The following is a 17,887-nucleotide window of genomic DNA, read 5'->3' on the forward strand; positions in this document are numbered from 1 at the left end:
GCGCGGTAGAGGTCCTCCAGGCTGACCCCCGGCGCCACGTCAGCCAGCTCCTCCCCGGGGTGGCCCTCCCTCCAGGCCGCGTAGTTGGAGTAGGCCAGGGACGACGCCAGCGGCGGCAGGGACCGCTGGGCGGACTCCCAATCTGGACATCACGTGCGGCGTGCGGGGCAGCGGGTATAAAAGGAGGTTGCAAGGCCTGCCTGAGGGCAGGAAGAAACCCTGAACTTACACGCGCGGTGGTGGGTCCGCGGATGTGTGTGCACGCGTGGTGCCAACCAAGAGGCGGCGGCAGCGAGGCCCCGGCTCGTGCCCCACCTGCTGCTTCTCTGAGTGCCACCAGCCGCGACGCCAGCTCAGACAGCCGGGCCCGCTCTTGAGAGCTAGCAGCGCCGCTGCCGCCGCCGCTGCCGCCGCTGCCCCAGCTGAGCGCGGCGCCCCTCCTTGCCGCGCCCTCGCCCCCACCACGTGCACGCTCGGAGAGGTATGAGAGGAACCCAAAGGTGAGGCGCTCTCGCTCCTCGTCAACAAATCTTGGCAATTGTTCAGCTGGCAGCTGCAGGATGCGGGCTAGCAGCGCCTGCGTGTTGAGCGTGGTGGCGTTGTGAGGCGGCAAATTGCAGACGTCTTTTCTGCCGCAACGTAAACAGCAGCCTGAACCGCCACAAACCTGGTGCTGCTGCAGTCTCTGGGCCTCTATTTCGCCGCCTTGTGCTGCGCTCGTGCGGCAAGCACGGTGTGTTCGCCGAGGCGCCGCTCGTGCAGCCGCTGCTCGCTGTTGGTGCCACGCACACCATGGGCGGGACTGCAGCTTGCACATTCGATCTTGGGACCCTTCTAGATTAATCGTAGCCCGTCTCATCAGATGCGTTGTTGCTTGGCACCCGTATACAGTAGGTGTGGTCGCGTACAATATCAGATCGATTTTCAGGGATGGGAGGCAAGTGTGTGCATATGGGTACAAAAAAACCAAGGTCAAAAACACTGCAGAAATTTGACGGATGCTAAACGCTTGTCAGAGCACGTACCTTATCACCTTACGGAGTGTCTGATTCGGTACCACCACTGATGTGTTGTGACCAGGTTGTGACCGAGTTCCAGTGTCACTGACTGATGAGCTCGGCTGTCGCCGTTGATGGAGGCAGACGTGAGAGCAGCCAGCACCGAATCACTAGGAGCATTGGATGCCAAATCATGGGGTGTGCGAGTCAAAGTGGGGGAAAGAGCGCCTCGCAGCCGTTCGGCACAGAAGACTGAGGGGCACGATGAAGTGTGGTGATGCAGCCGTGCCTCATACAAGGCCAGGATGCGATGTACTGAGGTCACGTGACCCCCAAGACGCATCATCTGACCAACCAATGCCTTTAAGGCTGTGTTTGTGTAGAACAGCAAGCTCTTGTACTTTTAATCTATCTGGCTGTTGTGAAGCAGCCCTTCTCATGACCGTCCCTCGAGTCAGGCAATCCAGTTGCAGCCCAACAGACGCCTGCTCTTGCTAACCAGGCAGCTATGATTCTCCCTGTTGTTCTGTGGGTCGCTCCACCTTCCTTATGCTGCAGATTCGCCATCAATTCAAGAGGGGTGCGTCGCGCATGTGCAACGGTCACAGGGGGTGCACAGCCAGCTCTCCCAATCAAGCAGGAGCAAGCTGGTCGTCACTCAGAGAACGCTGATCGCCTCTATGGTATCCAGCATAGCTGTCTGCCGCCAAGAGCAGGCCGTGTCCCTAGCCGCATACAGCATGCGTGGAACCTGCTTGGTGGCAGTTTCAGGTGACATCGTGATGCATGTACAGTCCCCTCGATACTCTTAATCAAGAAGTCACTTGTGATAATCTAATCCTTCAACGGTGTTCGTATCACTGGCAGATTGAGAAAACGCATCGCAGGGCGGTAGCTGCTTGTCCGCGTCCGCGCGAGCTTCCTTCCGTAGGCGACTAATTCGGTCAGATATAACAGTCAAAAATATTTGGAAGCATACCAGACAGCTGGAAGGAGGGCCGATGCGGCACCGGCCGCGCGACCAGCAGCGCAGAGCTGGCTTGCCAATGGTGGCGCGCGGCTCGGGCTGGGCCTTGGGGTTGATGGTGCTGCAGCTCTTCACATATGCAGCCGCGGCACCACTGCCAATGTCACTAAGGTGGATAGAGAGCATCGTGCCGCCAGCGGTGGTGGGCCCCGCCCTCAACATGTACTTTCAGAACCTGCCAAAGGAGCTGTGTGCTATGGGGCCTGATGCCATTGGCAACGTGCCGCCCATCGCCACCAACCAGGTGAGGCAGCTGGGTCCGTTTAGGTTTGCATGTTGATCGCACGTCAAGCGCCCACGCGCTCACTGTCCGCTGCTGCAGCTGATTGCAGCCACTCATTGCTGCCTTCAAAAGGGAAGCTGCCCTGCACGAGTTTTGCGCCCTCGGCAGCCCAAGTAGCGCCGAGGCTGCCTGCATCTATGCACCTGTGCGCAGATCTGCCCACTCAAGTCCATCAGCCGGCGCGAGGTGATCGTCCCGGGCCTTGACCATGATGCCAAAATTGAGGAGGCCGCAGCCAACCCACTCACCTTTGGGGGCGCTCTGATGCTGCTGGCGGCGGACAGCCCGGCGCAGGCGGCGGACCTGCAGAAGAGCATCTGCCACATCATGCTGTACCCCCGCAAGTACTGCAACTTTACGAGCGGGGAGCACGTGGGGCCGCTCTTCCACCGCTTGTCAATCGACACCACCGACGCGGTGGGCCAGTGGCTGCTGGAGAAGACGGTGCCGGTGGCGCTGGCGCCCCTCGGGATGTCGCTGCAGGCCCTGCCGGACATTCTGTGCAAGCTGCCAAACACCACGCTTGCCAAGATACCACAGGACATGCGCTGGGACCTGGTGCGAGCTTGGTGCCGTCAGCCCTCCTGGCGCGGGAGTTGCTTGACGGCAGTTGCTAGACTGGTTGCGTGGCAGCGCTCGACTTGAGCTCACAGTGGCGCACAAAACACACGCCGCTGTGTATTGCGTGTGCCTTGCTGAGGTTTCAGCATCATCGCGCACTGCTGGGATCGCCTTCACCCATGCCTCCTGCAGTGCCCCTACGACGTGTCCCTTGTCCCGGTGATGACGATGTTTGTGCTGGGCCGCACTGGCTCTGGCAACCTGCACGCAAAGCTGTGCGATTTGCTGAAGCGGCCGACAGAGGCGTGCGTTAACGGCAGGTACCAGGTGAGAGCAGCTGCTGCCAAGCGACTGCACAGTACCTGTGCCTAGGCGCGCCCAGGCTGGGCAGTGCCTCGCGAAGCAGGGTACTTGGTGTTGCGCTTTGTACCTGCCGTGCGGCGGGGCCTGATGGCGTGCAGGTAAAGAAACTTGCTTGATTGCACGCATAGCTTCACTTCCATCGTGCTCACCTCCGGCACTGTTGTGCAGATGAGCGCCGACACGGAGGATAGAATAGAAGAGTTCAAGCAGCGCTCTAATGTACTCCTAAGCAGCCTGCAGCCGCGTGTGCAGCTGCCCGACCTGTCATTGCCTGATTTCATGACAGCCGCCTCCAAGGGGCCCCTGAACACAATCAGCGACTGGTGGTGAGTCTACTTTGCTGCAGCCACCAATAGCAAACAGTCGCCTGCCAAACTAGGGATGCAACTGGGTGGGCTTGAGAGGCAGGCTGAGTGCAAGACAAATGCTTTGGAGTATTCGAGCTGATGCATGCAGGCACTTGCTGATGAATGTATAAGCCCGCCACCCTCCTGCCCCTCTGTCCAGGGTGAACCAGACGATGCCTGTCATACGGCGCACTACCATCATGGCGCTCATCCCGCCCAACCTGCAGCCCCCCGCCGCCGCCCTGCTGGAGCGCCTGCCTGCCTCCATTTGCCGCCTGTCCCTCAAGGACGTGGCCAACCTGCCCTGGATGTTCAAGCGCGAGGTCTGCCCCCTCAGCGGCCTGCTCAAGCCCCACGATGGCGATCCCACTGTGGGCCTGCAGTCATGGGCTGTCACGCTGGCCGAGGTGACGATGGGCGCCGCGTCGCGGAACAACGCCACCAGCGCCGGCGGCAGGGCGAGGGCAGACTCATGGGTCGCGCGGATGTGCAGGTGAAGATAGGGCCTGGGGGATACATGGGGGCGGCTGTACTTGGCGATCAGGCCACACACATGCTACAGGGAACGCCCCAGGATGAGTGTAAATTGTTGCAATTGTGCAAGAGCCTGCATCTTTATGTGGTGACGCCCCGCCTAGTCATAGAGTGCGCCCTGCTTGGCCTCATCCCCTTCCTGCACCCTTCCTCCTGTTCACACCAGCACAATGTATGCGCCCGAGGCCTCGTGCGGCGGCGAGAACTCCACCGAGCTGGCCAGCAACGCCACTACCCTGGCAGTGGCGCGCATCGCGGAGGACTACAAGCCCACCACGGTGAAGCTGCTGACGAGCACGCTGGACGCCATGCCTGTGGGGTTGCGGAAGCAGCTGACTGACGGCCTGGCCAAGCAGGTGGACCTGGTGCCCCCTCTGGTGGGCATGCTGCCCACCCAGGTAAAGAACGTGTTCCTGTCCACCCTCTGCTACGTGGCCACTCCGCTGCCCACGCTGGAGGTGGACCCCAGCGCGCCGCTGCTGCAGCACGTGGCGGCGGGCAAGGCCTACTCAAACGAGGGGCGCGACCTGCTGGCCCTGCTGGTGGGTGACAGCAAGGCCGCGGCCATCATGAAGACGGTCTGCGACGCAGCGCCCAAGCCCAGGGATCCGCCCGCCAGCAACGGGACCGAACCCTCCACCCCTGTCTCAAGCGCCATCAGCTATGTGAAGGGGGCGTTTGGCAGCGGCTACAGCCTGTTCCAGGGCGCCAGGGCCAGGGTCGGCAGCGGCATCACCATGCTGCAGGGCGCGGCGTTCCAGGCTGGGCTGCTGCAGGGTGCCGCGTCGAAGCTCGTGATGAACCTGCTGCCCTCTCGTGCGCAGGCATGACCACCCAGCTCTTTGCCTGCCTGTGACATTCATATCTTTTGTGTGCCCCGTTAATTTCGTCCGTGTCAATACAAAACCCAATCCATCACCTGCTTAGTGACCCTGTGCCGTTTCACCAAGGCACGAGAGAAAGCGTGATTGCAAGCGCTGGAGTGTGATGTTTCATTTGTAAAATCTCAGGGAGGTGCGTTGGTCTGGGTCCCCTGCCCCACCAGCCTGGCGAGCCGCTCGACACTCAACCGCCGCACTCCGTCACCAAGTGCCCCTTGCTGCGTCTGTGTGCGGTCGCGGTCGCCGCCAGCCCCGTGCCGCACCAGCCGCCGCAGCGCAGGTCCCAGCTCCCGCAGGTCCACGAGCGGTGCCGTCGTCGGCCGCCCGTGCTGCGGCGTACATGGGGGCAAATGACAGAAGGCGACGAACAAGCCTGTGCATATAATCCATGAGTGGCCTGGCCTGCCCCGCTGCTCTTGGAAGGTATCCGACCAACGCCAGGTAGCAGGTGCAGCGCCCCTACCCCCCCGTCAACACCGACATTAACCTCCAGCAAGCCTCACCGCGCAGCAGAAGGGTAGCTGTGTGGTGCTGAGGCGGTCCACCAGCTCAGCGCACCGCTGCGGGCTGAGTGCGTCATTGAACATCACCGCTCCGCGGCAGGCCTTGCTGCGCAGCACGCGGAGCACACCGGGCGGGCCCGCGCCGCCAGCGTCGCCGCCGCACTCTGCCAGCTGGTGGAGGTACAGCTTCAGGTCAAGGCCCCCCAGAGCCACGCCGGCCAGCAGCGGCACGCATGACAGCACCGCCGCCGGCGACGCCCTGGTGCTGACGGGCGCGTCCGCCGTCTCCCCGAGGGCTGGGCCAGCAGAGGTCACGCGCCAGCCCCAGCGCTCCACCAGAGCTGCGTGTGTTTTAAGGGCCTGCTGCTCTGGCGCACTCAGGTCCAGCGGCTGCAGGTGTTGGCGCGGGGCCAGAAACGACAGAAGCCCAGCGGTCATCAGAAGATCTGATCTGCAGGTGTTGCTCATGAACACTGGTGTCTCAGCCCTGGCACACTGGTCTGTCAGCCCCGGCAATCCGTTGGCACACCACGTGACCAACAATCATTGCCAGGTTGTGGTTGCAATGCAGGCTTCAGACAAGCGCTGCCCAGCGCCATCCATGCGCCCACCTGTCCAGGCCGCAGCGCCAACTGCTGCAGCAGATCGCCGCTGACTTGATGTGCAGCAGTTGAAGCCGGGGGCGGCTCCGCTGGCCTGGCCGCGCGTTCCTGTGCCAGCTGCGCCTGCAACGCCTCTAGCTGCACCCTCTCGTCCGCCGCGTGCTGATCTAGCGCTACCACCACGCCGCCGCAGACGGCAACCACGGCCTTGCGGTTGATCTGAGCAAGTGCGCAGCGCCATTGGCAGGCGTGGGCATGCCAATTAAGATGTGGTGTGCGCCAAACAGAGCCAGCAAGCAACGGCTCACGCGGTCTGGCCCCGGCTTGAGGCCCCTCCCTAGATTGGCATGGCCATGGAAAATGGGGCCGCACCTGGCCTAGCGTCCTGGCGCGCCGCAGGTCCTCCCGCGCGATTAAGCTGGGCACCAGCTCCCCCAGCCCCCTCGCAATCGCCTCGCGCTGCAGCTCGCCAAGGCATGCGACAGCAGCCTCATCGCCGGCGCTGCCCGCTGCAGTGTGTTCGTCCGCACCACCGCTGCTGCGGTGAATGAGCGCTGGCGCTGCGCCTGGCGCATGCCATGAGGGCGCGGCACCTAGACCAGGGAGTGACGGCCGCCCGCCCCCACTTCCTTTGCCGGTGGCGTCGCTGGCCCTGTCCATCTCGCGCACGCCGTCACTGCCGCTGTCCAGGCCCCCGTTGCTGTTGAACCGCACCCGCTTGACCTGCCTCTTTCCCTCCTGCGGCACCAACCCAGCAGTTGCAGCCAGCTCACTCGGCAGCGCGCCTGCCGTGTCCGCACCCTGGACTGCACCGGCTGCTGCTGTGCTGTCCAGCAGCTGCTCCTGCCTGCGATGGCGCCGCAGCGCCGACATCGCCCCTGGCACAGTCTTCCGGCGTCTGCTTGCAGGTGCATGGGGGAGGGCAGCCAGCCGGGCGCCGCTGCCCGATGCAAATTCACGCTTTCCTGCTGCTTTGCACAAGCAACCTCGCTGCTGGTCGCCAGCGGCGATGAACAGGCTGGACAGCGGGTTGGAGTGGGCGCCACGCCTGGCCGCACGGGGGTGGGGAGGTGCTGACCACACGGCGCGCTCTGAAAATGGGGGCAGCAGGTCTGCCCGCTGCGCAGGCCTTGGGGGCGTCACTTCGGTGGCCAAAGCCACTGGGATTGCGCTGGCTTTCTCGCTGCCATCGGGCTCCTGAAGCTGTCGTCGTTGCTGCTGGTGCGGTTGTTGCTCCTGCTGCTCCTGTTGCTGTTGCTGCTGCTGCTGCTGCTGCTTTTGAGCCTGGTGTGCTGGCTGCCATGGTGTACTCATTGCAGTGTGCTGTTCCTGAGTTGGTGGTGCTGCGGAGCAGCCGTCAGAGGCATCGCCAGCCTCGGCAGCTGCAGGCGCACCTTCCAGCGGCAGGCGTCTCACTGTAGGGTGCTCCTGCCCTGGAGACTGATCGATATGCATGGGGTGATGCAGGTCCTGCTGCTCCTGCCGCCGCTGCTGCTGCTGCTGCTGCTGCTGCTGCTTCTGGTGCGGGGGCCGCTGCTGCTGATCGTCAGGGTTGCCAACATGACACCCGTATGGCGGCAGCGGTGATGGCGGCGGCGGCGAAGCATGCCCGCCCACATCATCATGCGGCATCCCCAGCGGTGAGTCGTAGAAATGACTACTTCGCAGTGGTGCATTGGGGTTGCTTGGGCTGCCATGCTCCCAGCCGGCGCCTACCCCGTGCCTCTCTTGAAGATCAGCCATGACGCGCGGCACACCAGGCTCTGAGCTGCCAGGGCTGCTGCTTGAGGGAGATGCAGGCAGGGCACCCAGCTCTGCTGTCATAATGGACGGGCTGCCATCGCTGCTGGTGCTTGGCTGGGCCAGCGCAGGCGCCCCACTGCTGGGGCTGGATCCCAGGTCAAGGCGCATGGCGTGGGCGGAGTTTCCAAGGCAACCCCAATCAGCCGGACTTGGCTGGCTGTTCCCAGGCGATGGCAGCTGGTCCTGCTTGCAATCAAGGGGCACATGCCCCTGCCGCGGCTGGTGCTCAGGTTGCCGGTCCTGCTGGTGCAGCGGCAAGCTGCGGTGCTGTGGTGTCTGCTGCTGCTGCTGCTGCTGCTGATCCTGCTGCTGCCAATGGTGCTGCTGCTGACGCTGCTGCTCTGGCACGGCGTGCACCCCGTACAAAGGGCTGGGCGCCATGGCGTCCAATGGTGAGCCAGGCTCAGCCAACCAGCCTGGCAGCGGTGACGCAGGCAGCGATGTTTCGCCTGCGCTCCTAACTATTGGGAGCTGCTGAGCGCCTGACACGACATGTTGGTTGGCTGCAGGCCTGGCAGGGTCTTTGACTGCTGCTGTTGCAGCTGCTGTGTTCTCAGCTCCCTCCATGGCTTGCTGCAGCAACCCTAGCAGGCTGGGTGGCCGCGGCGAGCTTCCGCTGCTGTTGCCTGCACCCGCCGCAAGCTGTGGCGCTGGCTGCGGTGAGAGCAGCGGCTCTGCAGACCCAATTTGGGGGTGCGGCACCGCTTGCATGACTGCCAGCGGTGGCGCTGCTGGCTGCTCAAGCCCGTGAGCAAGGTGGGCGAGGCTCCTTGAGCGCGAGCTGACAAAGTGGCCCGCGGCCTGGCGTGAGCTGGGTGCGGCCGGCGCCGGCACCACGCCGGCGCCGCTGGCCGTGTGTGTGAGGTCAGCGAGCTGCTGCCCTGCGGCAACCGCAGGGGCCAGCAGCATGGCCGGGTCAAGGCGGCTCTCCCATGTGCAAGCCAGCCTGCCAGCCGCACCGCCGCTACCCGTGCCAGCGATGCCGGCTGTGCAATCCGGGGCACCGGCAACCCTGCGGATGCCGTTGTCCTTGCTGCTGCCGTGAGCGCCGCAGTGCCCCCCGCCAGTGCTGGACCCGCCGCGCTGCCCACAACCACCGCTGCGCCCGCCGCCGCTGCCGGTGCCGCCCAGCGCCAGCCCTGCCCTCACAGCGGAGGGCGGCGGCCCCCATAGCGGGGCGATCGCGTCCATCACGGCGGCCGAGACCGCTGGCCACCGCCTAAATAGGCAGCTGGACTTGTCCGGCTCTGAGGTCACGTCGACCTCGGCTGGCGCACACGATATTGACAGGACCCAAGCTGGCCGTGCGCGGCGTGCGTTGCGGCCCAGCAGCGTTGCGCCGTCCCCCGCCATGCGCCTCGCATTTGCGTGGGCAAACCAGGCGTCCAGCAGACCCTCGAGCTGCGCGCAGCGCACAGGGCGGCGGTTGACGTACGTGTGGCGCTGGTCGCCGCTGCTGCACGCCGCCTCGGCCGCCAGCGCACAGCCCTCAACATGCGCTGCGGGAGACGTCGCCGCGACTGGCAGCAGGGCGCCAACGGGTACCTCCCAGACCAGGCGCACCCACATGTCGCAGGGGTTGCGGCCCTGCAATAGCAGGAGGAGGATGGGGCTGTGACTTGTCTGTAGGATGTCAAGTGGACAAGGCACAGGGCGTTACTACGAGGCACAGGGTGAGCCAGCTCTTGGCATCTATGGAGTCTAGCGCACGCAGCCTTGAAATCCCTCTTTATGCAAGGGCGCTTGCGACATACGCCACCCTTCCCCGATGGCTCACGCGTTCGAGATGCAGCAAGGTCGCGCGCCCTGCCCCAGCTGGCGTGGCGTCCTTCAGGACCAGCTCTACCCCCGGCCACGGCAGCAGGAGCGCGAGCAGGCTGCGCCTGATGCCCTCTGCCAGGGACCCCCGCGCGGCCTCCTCCAGAAGCGCGCGCCGTCTGACGGGCTGCGCTACAGCAAACTCGCTGACGTGTACAGTGGTCCCATGGCGCGCTCGCTGCGCAGCGTTTGGGCCGCACCGCAGCTCGCGGCCCGCGCGCAGCACCTTCCCAAACGTCTCGAAGCCGCCCGCCACCCGCGACACGATCTCCAGCGCACCGAGCTGCGCCAAAGCCGCAAGAGCCTGGCCCTGGGGGGGCGGGGTCCGTCGTTTTGGTGTGGTCGGGGGTATGTCCTTGTCAGGATCCAGGGCGTCTACAGGCAGGCGGGGCCTGCAGCTGCCGTCAAAGGGTACGCCCTCCCATGCCAGGCTCGAACCCCATGATGGTGCGACCCAGCACTCCTCACCTTGAAGCCCAGGGTGAGCGGCCCCGCAGCTAGCTGTGCCGCAGTGCGCAGCTTGCTGGTGCACCCAGGTGCAGCTGCCAGGTGCGCGAAGCAACCGGGCGACACTCCGGCGCCGTCGTCATCGACGGTCAGCGCTATGTCGTCGGGCCCAAGCGCTGTCAGCCACACGCACACCCGCGTTGCGCCGGCATCCAAGCTGTTGCTCACGAGTTCCGCGACCGCCGTAGCCACATCAGGCACTTGCGGCGCAGACAGCAGTGATGCAGCAAGGCCAGCGGGCAGCGGCCTTATGTGGCTGCCGCTGCTGTGCTCCCCACCGTCCATCTGTGACAACAGTGGGCTAGCAAATATCCCTGTGTCCCCTCTCGACATGGAAAGTCATGGCACCCTGCTCTTGTACCGCGTCTGTTGCGTAAACTGGTTTGAATTGCAGCTTCCCCGTCCTGGTGCGATGGAGCGGCGTTTTGAAGGATGGCACAGGATTCCCTCAAGAACTGAACGACTGTGTAACTTCGCTAGGCGCGTCTGTATCGCAGATTGCTTCAAGCTCACCTGATCTCAGCGCCTGGTGTGTCATTCGGATCGCGGGACTACCGTAGCAGCTGTCATTGAGTCACTAGATGAGACAACAGAAGCATCATCGACTGCGCTTAGATGCTGAGGCTCGTTAGTGGCGCACGGCACACGCTGCGGTTGCAAAGCGCCGTGCGCAACGCTAGTCGCCAGGCAGCGCAGGAGGCTGCGCCGATTGTGATTTGCGCATTGAGCGCCTCAGATGCACAATGCAAGCGGGGCCCTGCCCGCCGCTGTGGCGAAGACGCACCGCAACCTCTTGCCGCTCTTTGTTTTGCTGGTGTGCTTCACGTACATTGACAGGTGGGCGTCCAAATGTGGCCGGGGGAGGCCAGGCTGATTGCGTTCAAACCAAGTGTGACACTGAAAGGTCCAGAGATGCTCATGGAAGGCATGAGTATTCCTGCAGCGGTCAAGCCCCGGGGCGCTGCCCAAATCCACGCCTCCGCAGGACCTCCCTGAGCTTTGCGGCGCTGCAGCTCTGCCATCTTGACTGGTTCAACGCCCGGGTGTTTGGCCTGGGATCCGCGGCCTTCACCTTGAGCTACGTTCTGCTGCAGGTTTGGCGGCGCTAGCTGCGTCCCAGGCCGCGCGCATGTTCTGCAAGAGGAAGCAAAGGGGCGCGGCACGTGCTGTGTGTGTTCCACCAGCCCTACCGAGCACGCGGCATGCACCAGCGTAAGGGCTGCATTTGCCAGTGCAGGTCACAGGCGCACCTGTCGATCCGCATGCCAATTCTGGACTTGCAAGTTGTGTGGCAAAGCCGCCTGAGCACCATCCCGTTTCCACCCATCTGCCCCCGTTCCTCCCGCTGCTCACCCATGCCCTCCCCTGCCCCCTCATCGCCAGGTCCCCAGCAACCTGGCCCTGCAGCGGCTGGGCCCAAAGACCTGGCTGCCCCTCATTACTGCCGCCTGGGGCGTCGTGTCAATGTGCTGCGCCGCCATCAGCGGCCCTGCAACGTTCTACCTGCTGCGCGTGATGCTGGGGGCAGCAGAGGCAGGTGCGCATTGGGGCGAGGGCATGTTTGAGCTCACACGTCTGAAGGCTGACTGCTGTGCTGGCCTGGCACGCAGGCGCTGGCTTGCCTGCACACGTACATTTGATGACATCTGCTGGCAGCATGTTACGCATGTTTCCCATGTTGACTTGATCAAGTACGGCCCTTCCAATGCTTGTTGTGCAGGGTGCTTTCCCGGGATGTGGTGGACCTGCGAACAGGTGAGTCGCCCAACTGCGCAAGGTCATAAGCTTATTGTCAACCAAAAGACACTACAAATGTCGCACAGTGACGCTGCGGCCTGCACTATCGAACGCATCGCTCACCTGGTGCGCGCCCACAACCTCCTTTGACAACCACTGCACCTGTTCTTGCGCAGTTCTACCCGCCGCAGCACATCACCTTTGCGTACAGCGCCATTGAGGCTGCCATTGCGCTGGCCCAGATCCTCGCCGCCCCCCTAGCGGCCGCCCTTCTTGCCACCGACGGCCGCCTGGGCCTCGCTGGCTGGCAGACGCTCTTCATGGTACAGGGGGCAGCAACCGTCGCTTTTGCAGGCGTGCTGCGGCTGCTGCTGCCGGCCAGCGTAGAGGAGGCGCGGTTCCTGGACGATGCGGACCGGCGGTGGCTCAAGGAGCAGCTGCAGCCAGGGGTTGGCGTGGCCAGGGCCGGTGAGATCAACGGCACAGGGAACGGTCAGCCTGCTGAGCTGGAGCTGGGGCGTCGCGAAGGCAAGGGCACCCCAGATGACCTGACAGCTGATGACGACGACAGGCTGCTGCTGGACAGGCAGGAGCGTGATGACAATTGCAGCGCGGCAGTCGGCATTCTTGACGGACACGGGCTGCCATCGCGGCCATTGTCGGCACTGCAACAGATAGTTGAGACAGCCCGCAACCGACGAATATGGTGGCTGGTGAGGCTTGGGCTACCTTGCAGGGTCGGTGGCATACGCAGTTTGCCGTGCTTTGAGCCTAGCTTGTGCCTACCATCCTGGTCAAACACCTCTCTTGGACGGCGTCATTAATCGCCTGCTATCTGCTGCCCTCTGTGGCTCGCAGGTCGCCATCAAGATCCTGAAGGTGGGCGCATGTCTGTAAGGGGTGGTGAGGGGGGACACTTGTGGCGCATGTCTGTAAGGGGTGGTGGCGGGGGGAAACTTGTGCATTTGCTGCCTGATGCCTACCATGCTCACTCGTTTGCCACTGTACAAACTCCACTGAACATTGCAAATCGTTTTGGCCCTGCATGCTTTTTGCAGGACTGCTCATTAGGTGCGTGGCTTCATGGTTGGCGTCCTGGGTACGGCATTGAATGCAGGTGCTGTGGCACATCTTCCTGACTCAAAAGTCAAGGACAACCGAAAACTGCCGTGCACGTACTCCTTGCCTTGACTTGCCTTTCCACTGCATGAAGCGAAATCCCCTCATCTTGCGACCCGCTGTGATTAAGCACTCATTTACACTATCTCGCTCCTATGCTGTCATGCAGATGCGCTTGTGTATTGGTGAGGGGGGAAAAACTAAGCGGGCCGTGCTTCCTTTGTTTGTGGCTGCATGATCAAATAGGCACTCGGCCGGGATGGCATGGTGATAGCTTGAGGCCCTGTCGACGCCTGCACTGCATGCCACCTGATGCACTGGTCTTGCTACTGCAACCCGTGAAGTGGCGACGCGACATCTCCCTCCCTCAGGACCCCAGTATTGATTCATGCGTTACTTGCGGGTGGCACGGTCCCTTTGGCATCAGGGCGCAGCAGCAGCGGCAGCAGCGACAGAGAAGGGCCGGCTGGAGAAAAGCAGTGCGGTGGCAAGGATACGCAGTTGCAAGCAGTCCTGCTAACGCTGGTGCCGTTTGGTCTGGCCGCGGCTGCAAGCCTGGCCATCGGGCACAGCAGTGAGGTGCGCACCAGGCGGTAACAGCTCGGCAGAGCATGCCCAGGAACCTGTCCCTGCATGTTGCTGCGGGCCCTAGTGTGCGATATAGTCACCCGCTCGTCACCAATGCTGATGCACGAGATGGGGTCACGCCACAAACTCCCAGATATCAGGAGAACGGCGGCTGCACATTGGCCTGCCGCTCCTGGTTGGCGGTTTGGCTTTTGGCGTCATGCCCTTCTTCCTCCATGTCGGCTCTGTGGTTGGTGCCTTCATCTGCGTGGTGCTGGCCGTGATGGCTGCGGACGCCACAACAGGTAGTTCCACGCGGTGGTGGTGCAGGAGCAAAATGCGCAGCGGCCAGCATGCTCGTGCGGGGCTTCGCGACCCACTGTTTCCTGCATGGTTGCCATTACGCCCACGCCTGCCGCCTCAACACCTTCCCACTGACCCATGTGTGGACTGACACTCCCTTCCCACCGACTTTGACGTGCATTCACAGGCCCGTTCTGGTCATTGGTGCTGTCGGCGGCCCCCGGTGTGACCGCTGTGGCGCTGCCGGCTGTCAACTCCCTGGGGAAGCTCGGGGGCGCCGTTGGCCCGCTGTCTTTTGGGTTGCTGAGCTACTCGACCGGGTCGCTGCTGGGGCCTATCCTGGTCGTGACAGGCGCGCTGCTGGGTGCCGGGGCCCTGGCAGTGGCGTACCGTGACAACCGCATTACTTACGCCAAGCTCAGAGCGGAGGAGAGTCATGTACAGACTGGAGAGGAGCATGTCTCATAGCTCTCAGAGGGGTTTGTGGCTGGGGAATGCATTTTATTCGAAGTGTAACTATCAGTTTGATGAGGAGGCACCATCAAAATTGCCGCCTGTCTCAAAGTCCTGATTTGAAAAACATTTATAAGTATACAGAAGCTTTTTGATTGTATTGACATTCTCATAGGTGACACTCAGTCGGCAGTTCTAGTGACATGCCAGGTCGAGCAGACCCCACACACACGCATATGCGTATGCACGCATGTGGATACGCATACGCCCACACAAGAACAGGCAGCGCACGCACGAGCTTGCGCGGGCACGCAGGCACACCCGCGCGCACACACATACACACACACAAACACACACACACACACACACACACACACACACACACACACACACGCACGCACGCACGCACGCACGCACGCCCGCACGCACACGCACACGCACGCATGCGCACGCAAGCACGCGCGCACGCTCAAATACACACACATACCTAAGAGCACACACACCACACCACACCACCATCCTGACCAACGAGGCTGGCCGGCATGCTGACCTGTCAGCGCGAGGGTGGCGGTATGGGCGGGTAGGTCTTCTCGCCAGCAGTTTTGGACGTGCTGTACAATTTCATCGTGCGCCCCCTTGCTATGGATGCGTTACCTATGATAACGCTGCCTGACGGCCTCGATTTCGTTCTCGCAAGCATGATCTGATCAAATCTTTTTGTCCCGCGCTGCCGTGTATCATGCTGTCTGGTTTGCGCATTCGACCAGCCTCATTTTTCTGCAGTAAGTTGGCAATTTCCTCGTCTGCCGCACTCGTGAGCGGCCTGCAGCACCCGTTCAGCACAATGGACAGTGCAAGCGGCGGTCACTTGCCACCGGCCCTTCGCGAGACGCTGATAGCGGCGGTGGGCGGCAACGCAACCACCGTGCACACGGCGCTTGAGCAGCATGGGCGCGGAGAATCGCACCACCCATCAATGCCGCCGGAGCTGGTGTTGTTCCCCAGCAGCACAGAGGAGGTGTCGCGCGTGCTGGCCGCCTGCAACGCGTCCCGCACGCCTGTGGTGCCGTTTGGCGCGGGCACGTCGATCGAGGGCCACGTGGCGGCTCTGGCGCCGGGCAGCGTGTGCCTGGACATGTCACGCATGAACGCGGTGCTGCAGGTAGATGTGTGTGTTTGTGTTTGTGTATGTGTGCATGTGTGCGCGCGCGTGTGTGTGTGTGTGTGTGTGTGTGTGTGTGCGCGCCAGCATCTGTCTGTGGCTGGATGCAGGCGATACTTGTTCTGGACATCTGGATGTGCAGGAGTGACAGGGCTTTCATCAGGATCAAACACCTGCTACTTTTGAGCAGCGCTGCATGGCTTATGCACAGGCTGCTTTTCGGAGGACGGCGCCCCGTACGCACGAAGCACGCACGAAGCACGCGCGCACCTTTCCCTCGTGTCACTGCTTGCACCTGCATCCCCGCCACCTTGCAGATCAACGCCGCCGACATGGATTGTGGGTGGCCGCGGTGTTTGCCGGACTATTGCATTGTCACAAGTCCTGGCTCGTCACTGTGGACCTGTCACGCGTTAACAAGCAGCTGCTGTTCTCTAGCGCCTCGACACCAGCGCCTCCCTGCGCCATTTTACCTTCCCCCCGTCCACCCAACCCTGCTCCCTCCCGCACCGCGCCGCCCCCAGGCCGCGTCCAGGCCGGCGTGACGCGCAAGCAGCTCAATGCAGAGCTGCGGGACAGCGGGCTCCACTTCCCGGTGGACCCTGGGGCTGACGCCACGCTGGGGGGCATGGCCTCCACGCGCGCCAGCGGCACCAACGCCGTCCGCTACGGAACAATGGCACGCTGCTGGGGCGGAGGGGGGAGATGAACGGGGGGCGCAGGGGTAGAGAGTTTGGTTGATGGACCGCAGCGGTGGCGGCATGCTGGCCGCGCGCGCTTGCGGCGGCGTGGGCGTTGCTATCCAGAGCTGCACAAGGCAGCAGGCTTCCCGGTTGCCTCTGCGTCTGCCTCCCCCCTCAGCCTTGCTCCATGCTTCTTCTATACCGTACCCGCGCCCTCCGACCCTCATCCCTCCAACTTCATCCCACCCTCCGCAGCGCGAGCAGGTCCTGGGCCTGACCGCCGTCCTGGCCGACGGCCGCGTGGCGCGGCTGGGCACGCGCGCCCGCAAGAGCTCCGCGGGCTACGACCTGGCCCACCTGCTGGTGGGGTCTGAGGGCACCCTGGGGGTCATCACGGAGCTGGCCATCAGGCTGCACGCGGTGCCGGAGGCCACCGCGGCCGCAGTGTGCGAGTTTGGGAGCGTGGAGGATGCGGTGGAGGCGGTGACGGCGGTCATGGCCAGCAGCATCCCGGTGGGCGGTGGGCGGGGCGCGGCGCTGCAGAGAACCCAGTGTGCGCCGCGTGGGGATGGCTGGAGGGGCGAGACGCCTGCGGCACTAGCCTTGCGGCACGTGCGGCCTGGCGGCCTTCGCCTCGGTCAAATTGTTGGCAGTTACTTTCAGAGTGCGAAGACTGTGGGAGTCTTGCTGGCGTTCCATCATATCCAGCGTGCCAAGCTCGGCCCACGCGCTGCTCTCCGTGTCCCAGCAGCATCTGCCGACACACACTTGCACACCCCACCTCCACCACCCGCCTCCTGACCGCCAGGTGGCGCGCATTGAGATCCTGGATGCGGCGGCCCTGAGGGCGGTCAACGCCTACAACAAGACGACCTTTGGGGAGAGCCCCACACTGTTCTTTGAGTTCATAGGGAGCGAGGCTGGAGTCAAGGTGCGGGGCCCTGGGCGGACCGCGGGAGGGTGCCGACGGGGCTTTCACACGCGCGAGGGCTTTGGGGGTTATTCAGTATGTTGTTTGTGTGGGTGTGAGGCGGATGGCGTGGCAGAGTGGATCCTGGTGCGGAGGAATTGCGTGCAGTGGACAAGGCTCGGGGGGGGGGGGGCTTGGTTGAGGGCGCGTGGGGGCCCTCGGGAGATGCGCGCCACTCCACCCTGAGGGGGGGGGGATGCTCCGCATGATTCGTGGCCCCCTCCCCCATCCTCCCTGGCATTGCAGGAGCACGCGGCGGCCGCGGGCGAGCTTGCTGCCGCCGCTGGTGGCCGCGGCTTCCAGTGGGCGACCAGCCCCGAGGAGCGGCGCAGGCTGTGGGAGGCGCGCCACTCGGCCTACTGGGCGTCACTGGCACTGCGGCCCGGCTGCAAGGGGTTCACCACGGGTGCGCCCCGCACACGACGCGCATGCCAGGGCTTGCCCAGCGCAAGGCGTGATGGGAGGGCTGCCGCTTCAGGCGGCCTTGGGGGTGCAGGTGCTCGGCAGCGTGGAGAGCACACCTCGTTGCGCCTGGTATATGACTGACATTCGTGCCCTAATGATGAGCGGAAGCGAATTGCAAGAGCAATGTCTGCCAGCGCGCTCGTTGCCACAAAACCTTTGGTCATGGACCTCAAATATCCTGTCCGCCCCCCCCCCCCCCCC

The 17,887-nt window shown here is 63.5% G+C and overlaps 5 protein-coding genes across 5 annotated transcripts in view; 4 read left to right on the top strand and 1 right to left on the bottom strand.

Moving 5' to 3' along the window:
* Positions 1–2,125: 2,125 nt before the first annotated feature.
* MNEG_0238 (hypothetical protein) lies at positions 2,126–4,076 on the top strand (the record flags this gene model as incomplete). The annotated part of the gene is made up of 5 exons (XM_014051271.1): positions 2,126–2,269; positions 2,462–2,866; positions 3,062–3,196; positions 3,401–3,558; positions 3,740–4,076. 5 exons carry the CDS (start codon positions 2,126–2,128, stop codon positions 4,074–4,076), a joined length of 1,179 nt encoding a protein of 392 aa, XP_013906725.1.
* Positions 4,077–4,283: 207 nt separating this feature from the next.
* MNEG_0239 (hypothetical protein) lies at positions 4,284–4,943 on the top strand (the record flags this gene model as incomplete). Its single annotated transcript, XM_014051272.1, has 1 exon — positions 4,284–4,943. One exon carries the CDS (start codon positions 4,284–4,286, stop codon positions 4,941–4,943), a length of 660 nt encoding a protein of 219 aa, XP_013906726.1.
* A 533-nt stretch (positions 4,944–5,476) lies between these two features.
* Positions 5,477–5,935, bottom strand: MNEG_0240 (hypothetical protein; the record flags this gene model as incomplete). The annotated part of the gene is made up of 1 exon (XM_014051273.1): positions 5,477–5,935. One exon carries the CDS (start codon positions 5,933–5,935, stop codon positions 5,477–5,479), a length of 459 nt encoding a protein of 152 aa, XP_013906727.1.
* A 5,028-nt stretch (positions 5,936–10,963) lies between these two features.
* MNEG_0241 (Putative tartrate transporter) lies at positions 10,964–12,861 on the top strand (the record flags this gene model as incomplete). The annotated part of the gene is made up of 6 exons (XM_014051274.1): positions 10,964–11,064; positions 11,213–11,321; positions 11,611–11,764; positions 11,948–11,982; positions 12,141–12,677; positions 12,823–12,861. 6 exons carry the CDS (start codon positions 10,964–10,966, stop codon positions 12,859–12,861), a joined length of 975 nt encoding a protein of 324 aa, XP_013906728.1.
* A 2,521-nt stretch (positions 12,862–15,382) lies between these two features.
* Positions 15,383–17,887, top strand: part of MNEG_0242 (D-lactate dehydrogenase (cytochrome)) — a gene marked incomplete at both ends in the record, with an annotated part of 4,262 nt that continues 1,757 nt past the window's right edge. The window contains 6 exons of the mRNA XM_014051275.1: positions 15,383–15,568; positions 15,886–15,907; positions 16,093–16,229; positions 16,507–16,764; positions 17,060–17,182; positions 17,468–17,627. Of these exons, the coding sequence (XP_013906729.1) occupies positions 15,383–15,568; positions 15,886–15,907; positions 16,093–16,229; positions 16,507–16,764; positions 17,060–17,182; positions 17,468–17,627 (886 nt within the window). The remainder of the gene's footprint in view (positions 15,569–15,885; positions 15,908–16,092; positions 16,230–16,506; positions 16,765–17,059; positions 17,183–17,467; positions 17,628–17,887) is intronic.

The sequence above is a fragment of the Monoraphidium neglectum genome (assembly GCF_000611645.1).
Source record: "Monoraphidium neglectum strain SAG 48.87 unplaced genomic scaffold scaffold00017, whole genome shotgun sequence".
Lineage (NCBI taxonomy): Eukaryota > Viridiplantae > Chlorophyta > Chlorophyceae > Sphaeropleales > Selenastraceae > Monoraphidium > Monoraphidium neglectum.